Genomic DNA, 23,369 nt, shown 5'->3' with positions numbered 1-23,369 from the left:
AGGCTCTGCCCAGGGCACCTCTCCAGGCCTAGGGGGCCCACGGCAACCACAGACCGAGTGCTGTGAGAACACAGCAGCAGATCAGGCACCCAACACCTCCAAAACTTTTCCATCACAGAATCGTGGAATGGTTTGGGTTGGAAGGGACTTCAGAGCCCATCCTGTTCCACCCCTGCCATGGGCAGGGACACCTCCCACTGTCCCAGGCTGCTCCCAGCCCCAATGTCCAGCCTGGCCTTGGACACTGCCAGGGATCCAGGGGCAGCCCCAGCTGCTCTGGGCACCCTGTGCCAGGGCCTGCCCACCCTCCCAGGGAACAATTCCTTCCCAAGATCCCATCCAGCCCTGCCCTCTGGCATTTTTAAGCCATTCCCCCTCATCCTATCACTACACCCCCTTGTCCAAAGTCCCTCTCCATGCATTTCCTGCCGCACGTGCAGGACCCCGAGGCAGACAGGGGAAGGGGTTGTGTCTCCAGGCTGGGAAGCCCTCAAAACATCTGAAAAATCAAACTGTGGGAGTTGCTTATCTCTTACACCATCCTTGATCATCACTGTAATACCTCGAGGATCTCCTGCTGAGAACAGCTGTCAGGAGATTTGCAGCAGCAGGAATGTGTCATCTCCACCCAATGATCCAATAGTCCGAACAATTGTGGGTATTATTTCTCTTAAATCTACCCCTTAATCCTATAATGCCATAAAATACCACTGAATCAGAGCTTAGCAGGATTCCAGAAAGGAACAGACTTTTAAAGAGATAATGAGAACTCCACATTTATATTGGATAGGATGGAAAGGAGAGAACGGGGGAGGCAGAACATACCAGATGGGCAGATTATCTCACAGTTTTCCTTAATATGATTTCTTCAACCTGAAGCATCTGGTAATTCCACTATCAGAGATTAGATACCGGATAAGATGGACAGGCAGGCTGATCTAACAAAGCAATTTTATTTTCTGGCTGCACACAGGAGAGGTTCCCATTAAATCCTGTATCATAGGATAAAACAGAGGTGCATAAAATGCTGTCTCCAAGCAGGGAACATCTGCAGGCCCTGGGATCCCATGTAAATATGCTTCACTTTCAATATAGAAAACAACACATCTCCCTAACCCCCCTATCCTCCCCAGGCAGGCAGCGTGTGCTGAGAATGGATGAACAATAAAACTCACTCAGCAGCCTTATCCTTCAGAGGGTTTTGCAGAAAATTGAAGGAAATCTCTCCAGCTCACTTTTGTGGAGATTTGTGTAGAAGTCCTGCAGGCTGCAGGCAGCACCTTGGGTACTTCCAGTCTGGAAGCAGAGATTGTTTACCAGAACAAGATTTCCTGATTATAGGCAAAGAAATAAACTGTATTTTGGGACTTGTGGTTTTTCCTTCCATTGTTTGTGCTAATTGCAATGAAGAATTAACAGTTTTAGTACAAGCAGTTTAGTACACACAGGAATCTCATCCTAAAGTGACAAAACCCAATCAAGCACCATAGAAATGTCTTCCCAGTGCCCTTCTCATTATGGCACTGTTTGGCAGCAAGTTCTGGGTTAACTCACCCCAAAACACCAGTCCTGCCTTATTTGGCCCAAGGACAAGCTTTCCCAGCCATCCAAACTGGAATCTATTCTTTGATTAACTGGAAAATCTCATGCACACCCAGCACAGCCCTTCCTGCTCAGCAGAGGGTCGGGATCAGGAACATCAGTGAGGTCCAGGTGTGAACAGGCACAGCTCCTGTTTGGAATCAGCTCCACACACGTCATTCCATGGATCCAGAGCATCAGCACCACTGCTCTGGGAACCAGCCCAGGGCAACACCCAGTCCTCTCAGTGGGGAACAGCAGGGAAGAGTTTCCACCTCCCAGCACAGGTGAGCAGCCCCAGCAGCAAGGGGGTAAGGGAAAGGGGAATGGGGAAAGCAGAAAAGGGGAAAGGGAAAAGAGGAGAGGGGAAAGGGGAGGGGGAAATGGGAAGGAGAAAAGGGAACAGGAAAGGAGAAAGGGGAAGAGAAAAAGGAAAGGGGAAAGAAGGAAGGGGGGAGGTAAAAGGGAAACAGAAAAGATGAAAAGGGAAGGAGAAAGGGAAAGGGGGAAGGAGAAAGGGAAGGGGAAGAGGAGAAAGGGGAAGGGATAAGGGAAGGGGAAAGAGAAAGGGGAAAGGGAGAGGGGAAAAGGGAAGGGGAAAGGCAGAGGATAAAGGGAAACGGATAAGGGAAGGGGAGAGGGGAAGAGGTAAGGAAGGACAAAGAGGAAGGGGAAAGGGGAAGGAAATCTCTCAGCTGAAGCAAAGATGATAACCCAAACAACTAGAAAGTGACACCACAATTCCCCAAATCAGGACAAACAAGGTATTTTGCCCCAGCTCCTGGTGCTGGGAAAGACCTGACCTTCTCCTGAACATCACCCTCACACCTCTGGGACCATTTTCCCCAGGGAACCTCCCTCCTTTCTCTGCCTCTGGGCAGGACTGAGAGGCCCTGAGCTGTGAGCTGGGCTGGCTCCTCCTCACCAACAGCACCTGACATCCCTTGGAGCAGGCATATCTGAGTCCCTGGACCCTCAGTGATGCTGACCACGAGGTGCAGGGAGCCTGGAGACACAGAAATACACACAAAATGTGCCAAACTTCCCCTAAACTCTCCTCGCTCTGCTTCCCTTCGGCCACAGGCACAAAGAGGGAGCAGGAGCAGGCCTCAGAGCTCTGACCCAGCACTCAGGGCACGGACACCTGGCCACGTGAATCTTTCCTTAAAAAGAGGGAAAACAGAGGAAAGGATGGGGAGTGCCAGCCTGTGCCAGGACCAGGCCCAGTCCATTGGCATTCCAGACACTCAGCAGCCTTTAGCTGAACCACACAGGCTTCACTATTATATTTAAAACTACTACATGCTTTGTAATGCTTATCAGCTGGAGGGTTTTCAACAGTTTTTCTCCACTAATGCTGCAATTTCAAAGCCATTTAGGCTAATTTCCCTTTACTTGAATCTATTTTAATCAGAGACCAGGATACTTGACTTAAATGGTTTGTGTTCAACCCTTCATAAAATCAGCCATAAACCTGAATGCACTAAATAGCAAGGGAGCCCTGAAGCCAGAAGTAGGAAAAGCTGAAACTTTCCAAACTCTCCAGCAAACTCCAGCCTAACCAACTGTTCTCTTGCAGTACAAAGACAATTGATCCCCAAAACAAAAAGAAAACCAATAAACAAAACGCACTCCTGAAATTCTTACACAGATAAAAGGCACTAAGTTGTGCAGCTGCAGTCAATACCCACAAGTTCTCTCCCAAGTCTCAGCCCAGCTCCAAACTGAAGCATTTTTAATGAACTGCTGTGCCCTGTCCTCTCCCCCACTCTCCCATGGAACGATGGATAGCAGAACTGAGGAAAAATACAACGCGAGCCTAAAAATGTCAGAATTAATCCTTTTCTTCCCCCAAAATCTGAAAAGAAACATTACTTCTCAAATTAATTCCCACCAAGTAATGCTGGCTCTGCTGGAAGTCAGAGTTGTGGATGAGAAATGGAAATCAGCAGCTCAGCCTCAGGTAAATGCTGGAGAAGGTCTCGCTCCAAGGATTCGGCATGGTGCTGGGATTTGCATATCAGAGAGGCAGAGGTGCAATTTGCACCTGCAATTCAGCGTGCCTGGAGGAGCTGCAGCAGCAAAATGCAGGCTGGGCCTCCATTCCTTTGGAAACTCATCCAAGGATTTCTGCTCTCAGTGGTTGACAGCCCGGAATGCTCCAAGGAGCTGCTCGGGATTCAGGCAGCGCCCGGAGAGGGGAAGGAACAAGAGCTGCCCCTGCTCCCAGAGCCTGGACAAGGTGCCAGCACCTGGGGACAGAAGGAACAAGAGCTGCCCCTGCTCCCAGAGCCTGGACAAGCTGCCAGCACCTGGGGACAGAAGGAACAAGAGCTGCCCCTGCTCCCAGAGCCTGGACAAGCTGCCAGCACCTGGGGACACAGAGCTGCATCCCTGGCTGCATGATCTTCAGTGCTCTGCAGATCCCAGGCAACAGCTTTGTCACTGCCCCAATGGCACAGTGATTGGGCACAGATCTTTCACAATTGAAACCTCTCTCAGCTCATTTTTTTATCAGGGATTTCACTCCAGGCCTGGACAAACTGACACTTTCCTATTTTGAAGAACACTCTGGCAGCCGTATCTAAAATGAACCTTCACAAAGATAAACTTGCAGCATGTCTTTCCTCCTCCCCTTAACAAAATGATGTGTCACCTCTTTTAAAGCCTCTTCTGTGCTGCTTGGCAGGTAAACACCACCAGCACCTTAAAAGCTCAATCAAAAAAAGGAGAGGAAGGATATTGTCACTGTAAAAACTCCCTTTAAAGGCCCAGATCTCCAGCTGGAGATCCCAGAGTGTCCCAGGAGGATCCCTGTGCTGAGAGGAGCCCAGGGCCTCCAGAGGTCCTGCAGGGACGTGAAGGAGCTGACAAGGAGGGAGGGAGAATCTCTGCACACTTTTACAGGGTAATAAACTCCAAAGGCTCAGTGAAAGCAGAGCTGAGCTTCTGATGGCACCAATTCCACCCAAAATCCTGTACTGCTTTAGGAAAACAGAGACAGACTGGGAAGAAATTCACTCCTTTCCCCTGATAAATCATCTTGATGAACTCTCTCACTCTCACCAACTACCTGAAACAAGGGTGGGGCCAGGTGGGGATCACTTTCTTCTCCCAGGTACAACTGACAGAACAAGAGGAAACGGCCTCAAGCTGCGCCAGGGGAGCTTCAGGTTGGATATTGGGAATTATTTCTTCCAGAAGGGGTGGTCAGGCCCTGGCACAGCTGCCCAGGGCTGGAGTGGAGTCCCCATCCCTGGAGGGGTTTAACAGCCCTGTGGATGTGGCACCTGGGGACATGGGGCAGTGGTGGCCTTGGCAGTGCTGGGGAACAGTTGGACTTGATGATCTTTGAGGGCTTTTCCAACCTCAGTGGTTCTGTGATTCTACGAGCTCAGTTCCAGCCCAGCCACCCCAGTTTGAATGATGAGGGAAGAGCCGACAGCACCAAACCTGAGTGTGAAAGCCACTGGCACTGCTGGTGCTCAGGTGACAGCTGAACACAACTACTCCCTCCTGGAGCACCTGGCACTCACTTGGTTGGGCGATAATCCGGGATGGAACGGTCCAGGGAAATCTTCTCGCTGAGGTAGGAGTTGTAGCCATACTTCTCGTGGGGTCCCTTTGCTTTCTCCTCCTCCTCGGGGGACAGGGTGGCTGGGAGGCCACCCTTGCCACGGCCACCATAGCCCTCAATGAGGCCAAGGGACTTGGACAGACCTGAGGGAAAACAAAAACATCATCACTGGTAAAACTCATCATTGGAAAAACCCATCCTTGCTAAAACCCATCCCTGCTAAAACCCATCACAGGTAAAACCCATCCTTGGTAAAACCCATCACAGGTAAAACCCATCCCTGCTAAAACCCATTGCTGTTATTTCCCAAAGAAACAAGACTACTCCAAAACTCCTGGGTGTTTGGGTTCCTGGGTGTTTTGGGTTGGTTTTCTGCAAACATTCCAAATTCTCCTTCTTTGGCCCAGTGCTGGAACAGAAGTGACTCAAGTCTTGCAGTTCCTCGTGGCTCAGGCACGCTGCTCCTGCCAGCCCTGCCCCTGGCGGGCAGCTGATAACCTGTCCTAGGATCTGTGTATTTATTCAGTTGGTGGGGAGGTGATTCAGGCCTCCTTCCCACTCTTGGAGAGGTAATTACATGGAAGGTTAGATGTCCCCAGGAGAAGGATAGGTTGAACACAGAGCAGGAATAAAATAGGGTTGGTTAAGTGCCTGCTGAATGAATTTTTGCTCAGTGTGAACAGTGAACAGCATACAAATGGTACGGATTTAGAAACAATTTCCCCTCAAAGCTTTCTTATCTTTTAAAGTACAGCATTCCCAGACCCTTATCAAGGGGAATTATTTATTTATATCTGCATAGCTGAAGGACATAGGCAAAGTTCAAAATGAGCTGCACATAAAGAACTCCATGGATGATCTGTGGTGCCTGTGGGAAGCCGAGTCCATGCTCATGTTATTATTCATTAGACAGAACACCTGGAATTTTAATATTTTTCATTAGCAGAGATTCAGTCTCCTTTTGTCAGAAACATAAAAATAATAATGATGGATTCTGTTTTGCTTTTTTGTCTGTTTGGTTGTTTTTTTTTCATAACAGACACCAGGGTATATTCCCATTGTTTCAATGACAGAGGCCTGACAGAACAGGACAGGTTTTGTCATCTCCGAAGCTTCTGAAGGGACAATAACCTTGAGGCTGGTCCAGTTCCCAAACCTGCCACTGACTTCCATTGTCCTGGACAAGACATTCCTGCCTCCCCACAGATTTAAACACTTTTTTCCTCAAAAAGTAGCACTGAGAGGCAGGAAAAAATCAGCTGGGAATGTAAATCACAGTCGGAAGCACAGTTTGAAGAATTATTATTAATTATTTTTATTATTATTATTATTATTATTCCTTCTGACAAGGAAGCTCTGAACATCCTTCCCTGCTCCACCAGAGCTGACAGAGCCCCTCTGACCACACTGGGCTTGATTAGGTTTTGTCTGAGGACAGCAACAACAAATCAACTGCCAAGGTTTGCTGGCTGTGACGTGGGGATGGATCCCACATCCAAGCTGCCTTTCCCAGCTCCAGGCTCAGCAGGAGCCAGTGATCACTCAGGAAGGCTGGGAAAGGAGGCACTCTGTGGCCTGCAGAAGGTCAGCAGATCCCTCTGTGAACTTCCCAACCCCAAATGCTTCCACTCCAGGAACCCTCAGCATCTCCCAGTTTGCTTTTAAAGCTTAATTTAACTTTTCTTGATTCATTTGAACCCATTTCTCACTGCCCCAGTGCTTCTGCTTTTGGTGCTTTGAAGGCACACACCTGTAAGAGGGGCTGCAGGGAAGTGGGGACTTTCTGAGGAGGGCAGAGGCTCCATGCATGGAGGACACTCAGTGGGATGTGGGAACCAGGAACATCCCAGCACCTGGCTCTGCTTAGAGCAGGTTTTAAAAACACAAGCTCTGGTTATTATCAACACTAATAACAGATAATTAACTCAGACACCAAGGCAGTGCTTCTCCCAGAGCTCCACACTTGAAGCCAGCAGGGAAAGATGATCCCTCCAAGGCTAATCCATCCCCTACAAGATCCCAGTCAGCCTCCAGAGGTTCTTATCTCTGGCTCAGCTAAGGGAATTGTGCTCCCAACCACAGCACCTCGGTGAAGGACCTGGAATTCGAGGTGAGGAACCTCCCTCTGTTCACAACACCACCAGCCACAGAGGCCACGCCGGCCTGGGGGCCTGAGCTGCCCTTTGCAGCAGTAGGAGATGCCTGGAGCAGGGATGTCTTTGCCAGGCAATTCAAACTGACAGGCTGGGTGCCCTCTCCAAGCAGCCAAACTCCAATCCTGCTCCACCAGGAGAGGAATGGGAGCTGCTGGACAGCCCAGGACACCTGCCCTGCACACCTGAGCTTTTATCACACAGTTCAGGTACCCCAGTGCCCACTCTGTGCCTCCCAAAGCACAGCCAAGGCACGAGCAGAGCCAACCCGTGCTCCCAGGCTCGGTGGGAGGCTCAGTGTGAGGGTCCTGCTGAACTCTGCTCCCTACAGAGGCACCAGAGAAAGGCCAAACATGACTTTATACCCACCAGCTTTGAGTGGCAAACCTGTAATGCCATTAACTGCTTTATTCCAAACCACAATCAGGGCAACACTCAGATCCCAGCACACATTTCTCTCTGCTCACTCGGTTTGTTCATGATTTCTGCATATTCTGTCCTTCTACTACTCCAAGTCAGTAAATGCTGATAAACCAACATCATTTAACCAAAGGAATCAATCAAATGGATCCATTTGTGCTGGGCAGGGCTCACCTCGAGCCCACCATCCTCCCTTCCAGGAGAGCACCAGGACAGGCCCGCAGGGAGAGTCATGGAGATGAATATTCCCAGGTGGGATGTGCCAGGCAGGATCCTCTGGCTGTCTCTGTGCTGGTTAAACATTTCCTCTCCAGTCCAGGCTGTCAGGAGGGCTCAGCAATGTCACTTTGGTGTGTGGCACTCAAAGCAGGAATCAAGGAACGTTTGGCCAGGAAGATAATCCATGTCCAAACAGAACAGGAGATTTGTTTCCAGCTGGCTGAAAAGGTGCCTCAGGAGAGGCAGAGCTGAAAACAAATGGTCACAGCCCATCCTCATCCAGTCAATCCATTCACTGGCTTTTATTCACCACATTTTTGGGCACCTTTCTGTGAACTTGAGGTGCCTCTGCTGTGATGTCAGGAATTGCCCTGAGCCCAGCCCATGTGGCTGCTCAGGATATTCTGGGATTCCATGAAACCTGCTTGAAATTGGCCTGGAAGGGCCAGATGTGACACACAGAGACACCATGAGCGAAACAGAGCAAGAGCATGGTGCCATCAGCTCATTTCCTGGGAGAACAGGGCTGAAAGCACAGAGCCAGGGCTGTTCCCGAGTCACAGGGCGAATCCTTTGTCATTCCGGGCAGGCACAAAGCAGGAGTGCTGAACCTCTGCCAGGAAGTCTCTCCTGATGCCTGCTCCAGCCTATCTCTAGTGATAAACACCACTAATCCCCACAAAAACTCTTGATCTATGGAGTGAATTCAGCCTCCAGGGAATTCTGCAAGCTCAGGAGATGGGAACGGGCTGCATGGAGATGAGGACTTGGTGCAGATCCCAGCTCTGAGCAGCCACGAGCTCCACTCATCCCAAAGCCCCACTCACCCAAACCAAAACCAGGACTTTTTTTTTTTCAGAATCTCCTAAAAATTCAGAACTTTGGAACAAATAGAATATATTGCTATTGTACTGCAGGAATAGAAGGGAAAAGAAAAACCACGACACCACTTGGAGCTGCCGAGATCTGAGCCCCTCCTGCTGAAAGGGCCCTGAGACAGGGGATCCCTGGGGACTGGCAGGAGTTGGTTTTCTTCAAGATGATATGAAAACTTAATCTCTACAGCAAAAATATTCCTAGACTGAGCACAGTTAGAGTAAATATATCCGGTTCTTCTCAAGCTGAGTGTATTTCAGGAGGAGCCAGGAGTTTTCTAGGACAGAGAAAACCTTTAGTGAAATACAATCTAATGTGATTCCCAGCCTTCATTTCCAAAGGCTCCCTGGGAGCTAGAGGGGGAGAAAAGCTTTTTGCTCCACATCAGCCTGGATGAAGGAAAACATTAACCCTCCCATACAACCCTCAGCTGAGGAAATTTGTGACTGAGGGGGCTGGGGAAGAAGGAAGAGCCCTGAAATGAAAAGGCATTTCTGAGAAACAGGTGCTGAGTGGGGGCAAGGAAGGAAAAGAGCATCAACCTTGCAGTGCCTAAGGGGGTCATAGGGGGCTGGAGAGGGACTTGGGACAAGGGATGGAGGGACATGACAGGGGGAATTAGATGAGATATTGGGAAGGAATTCTTCACTCTCACCCTGGCACAGGGTGCCCAGAGCAGCTGGGGCTGCCCCTGGATCCCTGGCAGTGCCCCAGGCCAGGCTGGACATTGGGGCTGGGAGCAGCCTGGGACAGTGGAAGGTGTCCCTGCCCATGGCAGGGGGTGGAACTGGATGACCTTCAAAGTCCCTTCCCACCCAAACCATTCTGGGATTCTAATAAAGGAAAGATATTTGGAAAAGCAAAATTTTTAGCTGCATCCTTCTGTATTTATATCTCCTGCAGCACGAGCTACAGAGCACACACAGCTCAGGGTGAAAGCCACATTCCAATGGGAAGAGGAACACAAAGCCCCCCTTCTCCAGAAGAAATAAATAAATAATACTGAAATAGTCCTGGAAAGCACAGGAACCATGAAAACAAAACCAAAGCAGATGTCTCTGCAAAGTGCAGCCCTTACTCACTTAAGCACAGTGCATTTTCCTGCCCCAAGAGCTCTCACAGGGGTGTTTGTTCCTGGCCTAAGTCAGCCACAGAGCTGAAGGCCACCAAGCAATCTCTGGCGTGGGGAAAAAGCCAAACTGGGAGGTAAATGGCCCAATGTGGGAGTGTGTGACCTGCAGGGGACACAGAGAGAGAGGACACAGCAGAGAGGCTCTCAGGGCATCGATGAGAACCAGCTACAAAGAGCACAATGTCCCAGGAAATGCTGGAAATGATGGGAACTGCTGAAGTTTTTAGTGCTGTGCTGCTGATCGCTGCAACACAGACTGTTAAAGGGAGGGCTCATTGCTGAAAAGGGGCATTGGCAGAAGAACAGGCACCAGCTTTCCTCTGCAGCTTTGGTGGAACCTGGGGCATGGGATTTTCTCTCCTTGCAGCAGTTTTTCCACCATTTTAGCCGGTCTTTGCTCAGAGCTGTTGTTTTTGGGGTAAATAACTCCCACTCCTCTGGCTGTACCTGTGTGCCAGGGAACGCTGTGCTGCCACAGGGCTGTGGGAACTGGGCAGGGAATACCAAACACAGCTGAGCCTGGCAGCTTCCCTTGCTGTTACTGCCTCCCCAAAGCATCCTTATAGTCCTGCAGGGGAAACTAAAAGTAGCAGTAAAGGGATCACAAGCAGCGAGTTTGCTTTCTCCTGGGGGAAAAAAAAAATATATATATATATATAAAGTTTTAAAATGAGCTTAAACAGTAGAGCCCAGTGAAAAGCCAGCATTTCCCTGAACCCTGTACAATTCTATTCACTGTACCTGCTAAATTGACTTTTTCCAGGGCTGACCACTTATCAAAAGGTTATCCCCCAAATCAGATGCTGCAGCTAAAGGGTCAGTGCTTCCCCTTCCACTGAACAGTCCTTTTCCAGCAGCTGGATTTTAGCATATCAGAACATCTCCCCCAGGGCACAGAGCTGCCTGCTGTCCTTCACCCTGCAAATGATGTGTTGGTTTGCTGCAGAGATTACCATGAGCATGGTGACTTTCAAAAGTGGGGGGGTCAAGAAAACTCCCACCCTCTGCCTTCACGCTGAATGACAAATGGGAACTCAGAAAAAGCAGCAGATGAATGGGCCCAGGCTTGGCAAGCAGTGATTTTAGCAGACACAGACTGGAAATAGAACATATTTTACCTGTACTCCAACATATTGCATCTCTGAAAAAGCTCCTGCCTATGAAAAATAATGTGAATAATGCTGGCTGAAATGAATTTGTCCAACAGAGCATTAAGATTTCACTTAAATAATTGTGACAGGTGGGGATGAGGGAATTGAACCCATTTTCTTGCAGCCCAGCCAGGCAAGGACAAAAACCAGGATGGGAACAGCTCATTGCTAAATATATTTAATAATACAACCTTTTTAATGCCAGGCTGGATGAGGCTTGGAGCACCCTGGTCTGGTGGAGGGTGTCCCTGCCCATGGCAGGGGGGGAATGAGATGAGCTTTAAGGTCCCTTCCAACACAACCACTCTGGGATTCTCTGATTTAAGCTTAGATTAAATGACGACCTGTAGAAGAATGTTTTAAACCCAGCAGTGCTTAAATCATTATGGGAACAGCCAGAAACATCGAGGTTTCTCCCCACCTTGCACTCCTTGGAAAGGAGGGAGAAGGGAGCACGGTCATTGCACAGGCTTGAAGTCTCGTGTGAAATGTTTAAGCACAAATATACATTTATATATCCACACCCACAGGGATTCAGAAAAGAAGTTTTCTTATCAAATGGGAATGGAAACAGAGGGAAATTACCTTTGGAGCCAGAGGGAGGATGAGCACCCAGAGCAAGGACAATACAGTCATCAGGACAATGTCAAAGCCTATTTAGCCTATTACACTACCAAGTTCTGCTTCCAAATTATCATTTCCCAATCAAGATTTGCCCCTGGCACAAAATAACAGAAATCCTTCCCCAGGCCGAGGCTATTTAGTTCTGAGGAATGATTTATTTGGTTCCAACACCTGGGACTAGTAAAAGAGCTTGGACATCGCTCTGTCCTCCCTGAAAGTCCAAAAATAGTGGCATTTACCACTCTGTTCACATTGATGAAATAACTTGTTGAAAAAGGCAGAACTTGGCAGCAGAGCTGGTGCAGAGCAGAAATCCATCAGCTAAAGAAAGCTCTGTGCAGCTCAGCACTGCTGCCATGGGAGTCTCAGGCAGAGAGACCTTGTTCAGACACAAAACACGAGACTGAAGGTGATTCATGTCCCAGGGAAAACCTGCACACGTGTGAGGCATTCCTGGCGATGTGAGAGCAATGCCCTTCCCTGTGGGTACAGCCACCAGCACCCCAGGAGCTGTCCTGCTGCTGGACCGCCCCTCCCAAAGGGGAAATCCCACTCAGGAAGCCAATCCCTTACAGCTGTTACAGGTTTGTCCCAAAATGACCAGTTACACCCCACTGCCCTTCGTGTTCGTTCACATTCACAGCACCCGCAGCTGCCTGGGAATTCTGGAGAACAGCCTGGGATCCAGGAGCAGGGAGGGATGAAGGGTGCTGACAGAAAAGGTAAAGAAAAGAGTTTGTTGCAGCAATCTCACCTGCATGTCATGACACAAATACAAATTTACACCTCGGACTGACATATGGGATCATCACATTCTGGAAATACTGGAGGAAAGGGAGGAAAAAGAGGTGAAAAAGAGCAGATCACAGCGTGTAACAAAAAGGAAAATCAGGGTTAAAACCATCGCTAAGACCATTTAGTGAGACAGCTGACTCCAGTTACACCACACCTGTGTTTGAGATGTCAGAGAACTCCAGAGAACTGGCTTTAGTGAGCCCTGCCTAAGGGCTGCTTTCAGGGATTCAGTATTCCTGGGATTCAGGCACAAGCATTTCCCCACCAACACACAGCAAGGTATTTCCATGAGCTGGTCAGAACAGTCCAGAGCAACCTTCCCATTGGCTTCTCCCTGGTCTGTTCCAGTGGCACAAATCTCCACAAAGCACCACCATGCCCAGGCAGCAGTGAGAAAGCACAGCGGAGCCTCAGAGAGGGGAGGGAGCTCTGTGAAGAGCACCCAACACAAAATCCCAGACTGGTTTAGGTTGGAAAGGACTTTAAATCCGATCTCATCCCCACCCCTGCCATGGGCAGGGACACCTCCCACTGTCCCAGGCTGCTCCCAGCCCCAATGTCCAGCCTGGCCTTGGACACTGCCAGGGATCCAGGGACAGCCACGGCTGCTCTGTGCCAGGGCCCCCCAGCACAGCCAGGGACAAGTGAGGAGACCCAAGCAGGGAGAGAAGACATGCCCCACAGAGCAGAGCACATCCCCCAGCACAGCCCACCAGGACAGCAGCTTCATCCAAGGCACCAGAAGCACATCTGCAAGGCTGGAGCACCCTTGGTGAGACCTCTGCCATCAGCAGCCTGGGCTCAGTGCAATTCCAGGACCTTCATCTCTACCACTGTCACTCGGCAGACAAAACACTCCACAGGCTCCTCCCTCTAGCCTTTGGGCCATTTCCCCCTCCTCAGACGCCAGGCCCATGCTGGGGGAGCAGGGCTGGCTGCTCCAGCCCAGCCTGAGCCTGGGGTCACCTGCTGAGGCTCCAGGACCACAGGGGCTCTGGGCCCACGGCTGCTGCTGTGGATGCTCCGTGAGAGGAGGATGGAGGCAATTATGCCAGGCTCTCCTCACCCTGCCAGCAGCCAGGGGAAAGAGCCACACTAAAAGCTTTGCCCAGCCATCCATCTGCTGGGAGGGAACCCACAGGGAGCTAAAACCTGATGAGATATCGTAAGGGGAGTCTGTATTAGCAGCTACCAAGGCCACAGAGCACAACCCACGGCAGGGCCTGACGCTACAGATCTGACACTGTTCCAGTAACTTCAGAGATCAATCCAGGGCCTGTCACCATTCCAAAGACAGACAAGGTCCCTGGCCCCGGCACCTAATGGGGTATTGATTCTCCACACACCTGAGTGTGAGCTTTGCTGAAGGGTGGGCTTTGCTGAAGCCCCCAAACCGTTCCCAGCCATGTGCCTGGCTCGGTGCCTGTGGGTGGCTCGGGACACAGGAGCGCGAGGGAGCAAGGCCAAGGGCAAAAACAACCTTGCACATTTACACCGGGCAGCCAAGGGCCCATTTGGGTGATGAATTAAGCAATTACCTGCAGCTTTACTTTTAGGAGGCAGGCTGCAATTCAAGCAAGAGAGAACTTATCTTGCTCTCCTCTCTGAGCTGCCAGGACATCGCTCTGGCAGGACACTCTCCTACGTGCCAGGCTGCTCAGAGGCCGTGGCAGGAGCAGCTCTGTGCCCAGGGAAATCACAGACATCCCATTACTGGGAGTCTTCAAGGTCAGGCTAGATGGGGCTTTGAGTGACCATTGGAACAAGATGAGCTTCACAGGTCCTTTCCATGCTGAGGTTGGAAGAGTCTGGAAACTTCCTTACTACAGGCAGTTTCAGAAGTTCCCAAACCCTTCCATCCTCAGCAGCAAAACATCAGCCCTCACATTTGTGCTCAGGGAGTGATTTCAGAGGCCAAACTGCAAACTGTTCATCCCCAGGCAGTCACTCCCACCACCACTCCGGGCTCAGGCAGACCTTTTGTTGAGCTTTCATTGCTACTTTTATCCTCCAGTGCAAAATTTCAGTTCTTTGGGTAACGCAGTCCATTCCCACCCAACCATCACGACCCTTCTGCTTCCAGGCAGAGCTGCTGCTTGGGCACAGAGATGTCAAACTTCAGTGCCAGCCCAAAACCACACAGCCAAAGGTGGAGAAACAAGGATTTCCTAAATCCACCTTTTCCCAGAGTAGCTGTGAGTGGAGTTGCACCTGCAGTGTGATGGGATTACCACAGGAACTGGAGCAGAACCACGGGAACAAGCATGGAAGCGGGGAAAGAACAGAACCCACAAAAACACAAGCCAACAGTTTCTGAACCCCATTCAAAGGTTATAAATAATATTTAGCATTTTTATTTTCACAAGGAATCTGTGATTTCCAGATCGTGTCTCTATAGCAAGCTGTTAGTGTTTGTGCTTTCCTCCAATGCATGTGCCTGTTTTCCTTCTGAAAACATTTCCTCTCTGTATAGATTGGCCTCTTGGAAAGGGGAAAATCGTTGCCATTTGGCAAGATAAGAAATAAAGAAACCCCACAGTGGAAGTGCAGACGTCATCAGTGCAAAAGTGGCTGCTCAGGTTTTGGGCTGACTTTTGTGGGTAGGTGGGAGGTTACACAACGCTGTGAGCCCCGTGCACAGGGCACCCCCTCCACAGAGCCCTGGGAGAGGCAGAAACTGCAGATGGTCACCAAAACACCTCCCAGGCTACAGCACCTTACAGAGGCCTCCCTGTTTCCCACTCCTGAAGTGTGGGGAAGGGAGGAAAACGCGGGTGGTGTTTGTAACCCAAGGCCCAAGCAGAGTTCGAGGTCACTGAGACAGGCTGGGCACCAGGGGACAAAGAGGGGACGTGGGGGTGTACCCTGAGAGCCCCACTTGCACAGGGGCCCTCAGAATGCTGCCAGGTTTCTCCAGAGGGGCCCTTTGGTCCAAATAATCCCTCCCTGGGCTACCTCGAATGTGCTCATTCTTTAAAGACCAACAGATCAGAGAAGGGATGACATTGCCCAAAATTGGCTTTCCCCAAAAAAGAATGTAATTTTGATGTGAGCATGGCTGCAGAGAGAGGGTTTACAAGTGCATCATCAGCAAGTGTGTACAAGCTTCATCCCACTCATGGCATTTTACTGAGCTGTGAACGCACTAATTACTTTTTAAGGTCAAGAAAGTCCATTTGGCAAGGGTTTGCTTGGTGCATTTAACTTCTGTGCTCAGGCACTGTCCTCACTCAGTGCCCAAGCCCATTTACTGCTGGTTTTGGGGTGTGCACTCAGTGCTCTCAGACACACAGAGCACCCCAGAGAGTGCTTGTGCTCTTCAAGCTCCTTCCGTCTGTTTGTGCTCTGCCAATGGGCCGTAGGGGTGACACAGCCAAAGCCAGAAATAAAGGAGCTAATTTGGCCATTAGAGAGAAATCTTCTCCACTGCAGTGCCTTTATCCCTGCACACATCTGCAGTCTCCTGCCAAACACGGCAGCCACGGAGCCGGGCTGCTTTATGTAAGGGATGCGTTGTTGGAATGAGCACAGCAGACGCCTCCTGGACACAAACCTGGCATTGTCCCAGTGCCACCCAGTCTCTGTGTGGGGAAGGCAGAGCTTTGTGTGCATCCAAGGACCCTGCTACCAAACCCAGCTCGCTGAAACCACTCAAGTGCTCAAGGAAAGCATGAGCTGAACTGCTTTGCCTCGAGGAGTGAGCCGGAGCTCACCCTCCACCATCCACGCACATCTGAGAATGGTTACACTGCTCAGCATTGGGAACAGCTCCTCAGAGGCCCCAGATCTGTGACTGTTTAACTCTGTGTTTCTGTAGAGAGCTTCTGATGATAGACACTAAGTGCTTTAAAACCATAATTAATGCTCAAAGCACTCCTGAGAGGCAGCTAAATATAGGAGTGGGAGTTTCAGCTACCTGGAGTAGGACTGTCCTTGATCCTTTGTAGAACTCTTGGTACAATTCACAGTATAATAGGGTCTCGGTCCCATTGTGTTTGAGGCTCCCAGAGAATTCAGGGGAAAACACACCTCACTCCTTATCTAGGTGTCAAACACAGAAAATAGTTTATCCAAGGTGACTTAGCCAAGGATTAGTGTTTACAGACAGAACCTGATCTCTTAGGAAATTAGAGAAAGGAAATTCGAGAACCTGCCATGGCAGGGGGTTTCCTCCAGAGGCCCTGCCCTCTGGAGTGACCGCACCAAGTGACAGGTGGCACCTGAGCACTGACCACTCTGCTTTGACTGCCAACCCCTGGCTCTGTGGCTGATCTGGAAGGACCAGATCAATCCAGAGGGCCTTGGCCACTCCAGCACTTCACAGGATCCCATTTTTAGCCGAAGAGGAGCGTCTGGAGCTGTTTTGTGAGAGCCAGGTGTTCAATGAGAAGAAGCCCCTGAGCTGGATCATGCACCCAGGTGTGTGGTGTCCCCATGGGCCTCCCTCAGCCTCGTGCCCTGTGGAAGGGATTCCCAGATGTCCTGGGGAGTGCCACCAGTGCCAGGACAGTGCACCCCTGCCACTGCATTTTTCACTTGGGGAGCAGAAGGCAAAGAGGACTCACAAAACGTGGCCTTTGCCAATCCTTCCCTCTGGAGGAGCTGCATGACTTCCCAGGCCAGCACAGTCCTCATCTCCATTCTCCTTCCCACCCTCCCAGCCCTCCAACACACACACACCTCCTTCTTCTGTCATTCCATCCTGCCTCCATCTCATTTCCACCCCTCTGAGTTCCAGTCTCCTTCCACACCACATCCCCTGAACACTTCAGTCCTTGCTCCCCACAGTCCCCTCCTGTCCCCAGCACTGCACATCCTCTGACCTGCCCTGGAGCAGCCAAGATCAGGCCTGAGACTCCCACTCAGACTGCCATGAGTACTAATTAATTCCCCCTAAAACCCGTGCTAATGAGTAACCCTGCAGCTGCCCAGCTCACAGGCAGTGACTGCTCTTTTTGTGTTGATACTTACAGTTTAAAAAAAACCTCTAAATGCCTTCCCATTGCTTGTCCTAGACAGGCAGGGAGAAATCCAAATTGTTAAGGCCATATTTTAATTAATTCCCAAACTGATAATCTTAAACAATTTGGGAAGTATCTTGCAACAGCTCAAAGTGAATTATATCCTCCCCTCCCTCTTCCACCTCCCTGAGGAACACAATCAGCACCCACCTGCCAAAGCTTGGCCCTCCTCACCCTGCAGCAAACTGAAGGAGTTAAGAGGGCAACAAAAAGTGTTGTACAAAACCCAGGGTCAGCAACCTCCTTTAGCAGCTCCCTGCCTTTGCAGGTCGGGTTTAGCAGGGAATCTGCTGCTCTCTGGAAAATGCAGCCTCGGTGGACACGGAGCTGCCAAACCCTGAGCCCCATCCCCTCCCAGGCCCAGGAGCTGCTGTGGAAAAGATGCCCTAAAAAGAGGAGAGTCGTGCTTAAAATCCCCAGAATGAGAACAAATCCAAGCAGAGAATGAAAATCTGACCTCACTGGGAACATGGGACAGACGAGAGAAGCTGAGGACCTGAAGTGGGGACACCTTCCTCTGTGGGGACAGGTCACTCTCTCCCCTGACTCACTCGAGGGCTGAAGGGGATCATTTCTTTTCCCCCACTCTTTCCTAAAGACATCTTTCCAGGATCTGCCACTTTTTTCTTCCGTCTTGCCTTGGCCAAGCCTTCCACACCCTCAGTGTGCAGACTGTGTTGTCCTTGGGGAAAGGACATATTTTAATTAATTCCCAAACTGATAATCTTAAACAATTTGGGAAGTATCTTGCAACAGCTCAAAGTGAATTATATCCTCCCCTCCCTCTTCCACCTCCCTGAGGAACACAATCAGCACCCACCTGCCAAAGCTTGGCCCTCCTCACCCTGCAGCAAACTGAAGGAGTTAAGAGGGAGGAAATATTAAGGGTATTTCCCTTCTGAGCAAAGCAGCTCCTGCTTCAGATGGGCATCAAGAGAGAAACCACAAGCATTACTTCCACTTCTCCATGTTTACTTATTAAGGAAATCCCATTTTTGGACAACACCTAAGAGCAACTTGGATCTGTAATTCAAAGAGAATAACAAATGGTGAGCAGGAAGTGAGGAAAGGCAAGTTTTGGGCTCAAATCTTGCATTTCCTGTACACACTTTCACAGTGGAAGGTGACTGCAGGACTGCACTTGCTCTTCAGTGCTGCTTTTCCAGTCTAAAGCTTCCCATCACACCAGAAATTCCCATCCTGCTTCCCCTTTCCCACAGTCACCCTGTGCTCACAGCCCTCCGGCATCTCCACAGCCAAGTGGCTTCCAGCCCATCCCCACGCACAAATCCTGCCCTGTGCACCAGCCAGCCCTTCCTTTTCCTTCCTTTTCCTTCCTTTTCCTTCCTTTTCCTTCCCTCCCCCTCTCCTCCTACACTTTCTGTGCCATGATCCACCCTCCTGCCTCAGCCGTCTCATCCCTACACGTGCTCGAGGTCCTCAGGAACATCCTCCAGTGCCACCGACCTGCTCCAGTGCCTTTTTTGTCTCAGAGAGGGAGTATTGGTGTTTCTGGCTATTAAAGCATCTAATGGCAGCATTCATCCCCCTCTTCCTCAAAACTGACCCTTCTCACTTCACCCTACCAGCAGACAACCCTGGGTACCAAAACCCTTTTATTCTGCACATCCAGGTTTTATTCCTCTGGATACATTTGTCTTCAGTTTTCAAATTATTGATGGAAACATTGCCTTCAGAAACCCAGAATCCAAACCACCAAGGTGAACATCTTCAGGGGCTGGTGCTGATTTGGCATCAACTACAATTCAGCCTTGAAACAAAGACTGCAGGACTTTGAAATCCGAAATTTGGAGTTGAACTTTCTAAGTCTGTGAGAGCCTTCCCTGGAGGAAAGGCAGGAAGAACCGTGAACCTGATGCGCTGCTGTGCTCTGCAGGAACTTCACAGTGAGCCATTAGATTCATTTGCATGAGTCAAAGTAAGTTTTGAGCCTCAGAACCCACAGCTGGGAGCCCTGGGTGCAGGGGGACAGCACCTGAAGGCATTGCAGCATTGGCAAGTACTCTGCACACCTTCTGCTGGGGATTAAAACAAGCAGTGAACTCCTGAACCCGAGGTGCTGAAATGGCTTTGGAGCAGTCTGACCTCCTGGGAGTCCTTCCTCTTGCCTCTGTGAGCCCCAGGACACATCCCTTTTATCTCAAATGGGCCAGTTTGCTGCAGGTCAGGGCTTTCGGAGGGGAGCGTTTACTGAATCTCATTTCAGACCCAGGAAAAGTTTTCTCTGTGGCACATCACCCCCATTACCTACTTGTGTCCATCATCGCTTCCCTAATTTCAGTACCAGGCAGAGAAGGAGCAGCTGGAACCAGGTTTTTTCCTCTGTTTATGCAGGGGGCAGGGCAGGGCAAATAGAACACACAAAAATACAGCACAGAAGTAATAAATGTATTTGTGCTGCTCAAGGTTTCTGCTCCAAACTGGGGCTGGCAGGAGTTTGTGGTACTAGGAATTATCTTGCTAAAAAAACAACAACAGAACATCCTTTTTAAAGGTCAGATTCTCAGGAGGATACATTTAGAAGGACAGTATCACATCCTCTAGGCCAAGCAATTTGTCATATTTTCAATACATGCTTGGAAGGGATGCGCTGCTCATTTCAACTAGAGCAGCCTCAAAAATCAATTGTTTTCAGACCAAGGCTTTTGAAACAGCACATGTGCTACACCCCAAACTCCCCAAAATCCCCACCCCGTTTGCCAGCACAGGCAGAGACCCTGCCAGCCCAAGGAGAGGCCTGGGAGGGGAGTGGAAACTGGAAAATACTCTGCACAAATGAAGGCTAAATGGACATTTCTGGCTGTGCTTTGATGTCCCAGCACGGCTGTTCTTCTGTAACCCAGAGCAGAGGGAGAAACCTCAGGATGAGAATATCTGACAGAAAAAAGACAATATATGTTTACTAATGTTTCAAAAGGTCCCAGGGCAAATTGCCCAATTTTGCACAGATTAATTAGAGTCATTAGTTAAGTCATTAACTGTAAGGTCTGTGAAGCACCGTGTTATTTTATTGTTCTTTTGTACTCAATGAGATCTTGATACATGACTGGGTTTCCTGAACACCACCTACGCACAAATAACCAATGACAACAGCAATAAATGAATATATTTAAGGTGACTGCAAGACTCTGGGGCAAGCCTCTGTTAATCAGCACAACTTTATCACCCTCAGGAGGGAGGTGAGCCTGGCCTGGGGGCTCTGTGTGCTCGTGCCACAGCAAAGCCAAGGAGCCCCACAAACTCCCCTGGGTCTGAGACTGGGATTATTGCATGGCTGAGACTGCAGGCACTGAACGGAATTTTACCAAATCTGCTTTTATCTTTTGCAGTGTCAAAACTCTGATCTGCAGCCAACGCTGACTTATTTTTAAACACTTGCCAGTGTGTTATAAAATGAACATCCCTCCCCTCCCCAGGCTGGGGAGAGGAGCTGCTCCTCCTCCAGGAGCAAACCCCATCTGCTGCAGCTCCTGGGATCCACCACGTGGGAGGAAGGCAGGGCAAGAGCCTGGTGGATCCAACTGCACTGAGCACTCAGAGCTCTGGGCTGGTGGGGATCAGCCAAAGGCTGGACTTGATCTTGGAGTCTTTTCCAACTGGGATAATTCTATCAATCACCAGCAGGATGCTTTTAGGAGCACCTGACGGGCAGCCTGTGCCCATTTCTTGGTATCACTCTCTGAGAGCTCATGGAGCTTCCTCATGTGAGTTGACTGCACTTTGTGCTGTAAATACAACTTCCTCTTATTCTCCACCTTAATGCCTACAACCCCCAACATTTCCATCAAGCTCTTCCCTCGCAGAGGCAATGAAACCCCAATGAACCCCCAAACATCGGGGCTGTGTGTGGGCTGTGCCAGCCCCTCAGCGCCGTGGTGTTCGTGCTGCACAGGAATGTCTGTCCACAGAGCAGCAGGAGAAATGCTTCCCATATGGGCCCTGAAATAAATACCTCATCCCATAATTCCCCATATGTTACATGCCTGTAATTGTCTGCAGAAAGTAACTTGCTCTTTATGTGAAAAAAAAAAAAAAAAACCACCAAAACCCTGCTGTGCATATTTCTGGCTTTTATTCAGCTTGGCTCTGTGAATGCTGGGTTAGGCCATGCATTAGTCAAATGAAATAATAAACAGCTGAAAATCATTACACAAGGCCTAATCCTATCTTAAGGATAAGTCTATATCCTAGACTTAGTAATCAAGTACTAAGTCCTATTTCCTACTATTAGTAACGGAAAAAAAGTGTGATTCTGGTAAAAGTTTTCAGGGAATCACAATTAATGGCCAGGAAAAAAAAATCAGTAACTTTTCTTCTCAGGTTTGATTCTCTATTCAGAGTAATGTGGCCACTGCTGCCGTGCCTAAAACAAGCACATCATGTTTTCATTCACATAATTCCCTGTTCTGTGAAATTTAAACAAAATCCGTATGTTGGCAGCAGCTACCAAATACCTCATGGCCCAGATCACCACCAGCAGCTCCACAAAGCCAGTTTTTCCCTCCTTCCAGCACGCCACCCTTCCAGGCCATCTCCTCTGCAAAGCCACACTGGAGCAACAACACGTGGCTGCAATACCTTGTCAGCAGAGGAGGGAGGGAAATCACTCCCCAAGGATGCTGTGCCCACGGTCAGGTAGAAAAGCTGACATTTGGGTGCAGCCAGCTGAGCTGGAAGAGCCCAAAGCTCTTTGCAATCACATGGATTAAAACTCTCCAAGTTCGGAGCTCAGCATTACCCAGCACACGGGGCTGGCTGAGAAGGAGTCTGGTGGTCCCTTCCTTTCCATCAGGGCTGGATGGTACCTCTGGATAGACAACTCTGAGTCCCACCTGGGATCCTTTGTTTCATGGGCAGAGGTTGTTTTTAATCACCAGTTGGGTAAGGTAAAGGCAGAGAAGGAATTCCCCCCTGCACTACCACCAGAATTAGAGGCAAGTGGTCCATGACCTTTATAAGTCCTTTGTGTCACATACGCTGCAGAAATACAGAGAAATAGCCTAAATCACTCTTAGATTGGAGACTCACTAAGACTGCTCAGGCCTGGAAAAACAGAGAGTTTGGAGAATTTCCCCCTCAAAAGCCAAAGCTTTGGGCAGCTGTGACTGTGGGAGCACAGTCCCTCACAGGAACACTCCGGTCACACAAGTGTCACTCCCCAGTGTCCCCAGCAGAGCAGTCCCACCAAACATGACATCAGTCACACCCCACAAGTCCACCCTGAGGAACACGTCTCCAGTTCCCTCACTGCTGGGAAGGAGCACTTCCAGGAACCAGGAATGCACCCAGGAACAGGAACAGGCTCAGAGGAATGGTCAGGTTGGACTGGATGGTCCTTGTGGGTCACTTCCAGCTCAGGATATTCCATGATTCTGTGAGCACTGAAGGCAGCCAGCTGGAGCAGCAACAAAGCCAGGAAGAGGAACCACAGATTTCTTGCATCTTTCTGAGCACTTGACTTGGGCTTGGCTATAAAACATTTATAGGAGTTAGGATGCTGCACAGCAAAGGCAAGAACAATGCTGTTATTCCCTCTCTGCAGTAAGTTTGGATTCTGCAGCTTTTGCTGGAAAAGCAGCAGGCAGGCACACAGAGCAGCCAGGCTGGAGGCTGAGGAGACTCTCCAAGCAAAGGGAAAACATGTGCCTTCCACAGCTCACTGGCAATTCTCCCACTTTAAGGTTATCCGGCAATAAATTTAGTGGCAGATCTCTGGGTTTTGTCTTTTGAGGCACGAATACTTCAGGCCTTACAGTGCAAGTATAAATATAATGTAGGTGATGGCAAAGGAGGAACAGT

The 23,369-nt window shown here is 49.7% G+C and overlaps 1 protein-coding gene across 1 annotated transcript in view; it reads right to left on the bottom strand.

The window, feature by feature from the left end:
• The window catches only part of GALNT17 (polypeptide N-acetylgalactosaminyltransferase 17), a 210,254-nt gene that overhangs the window by 146,192 nt on the left and 40,693 nt on the right, over positions 1-23,369 (bottom strand). Inside the window, exon 2 of the mRNA XM_032129759.1 lies at positions 5,118-5,301. Coding sequence (XP_031985650.1) covers positions 5,118-5,301 — 184 coding nt within the window. The remainder of the gene's footprint in view (positions 1-5,117; positions 5,302-23,369) is intronic.

Source organism: Corvus moneduloides, chromosome 20 (genome assembly GCF_009650955.1).
Source record: "Corvus moneduloides isolate bCorMon1 chromosome 20, bCorMon1.pri, whole genome shotgun sequence".
Classification (NCBI taxonomy): domain Eukaryota; kingdom Metazoa; phylum Chordata; class Aves; order Passeriformes; family Corvidae; genus Corvus; species Corvus moneduloides.
The sequence above is the reverse complement of the archived record's forward strand: the minus strand, read 5'-3'. Positions and strand labels throughout refer to the sequence as shown.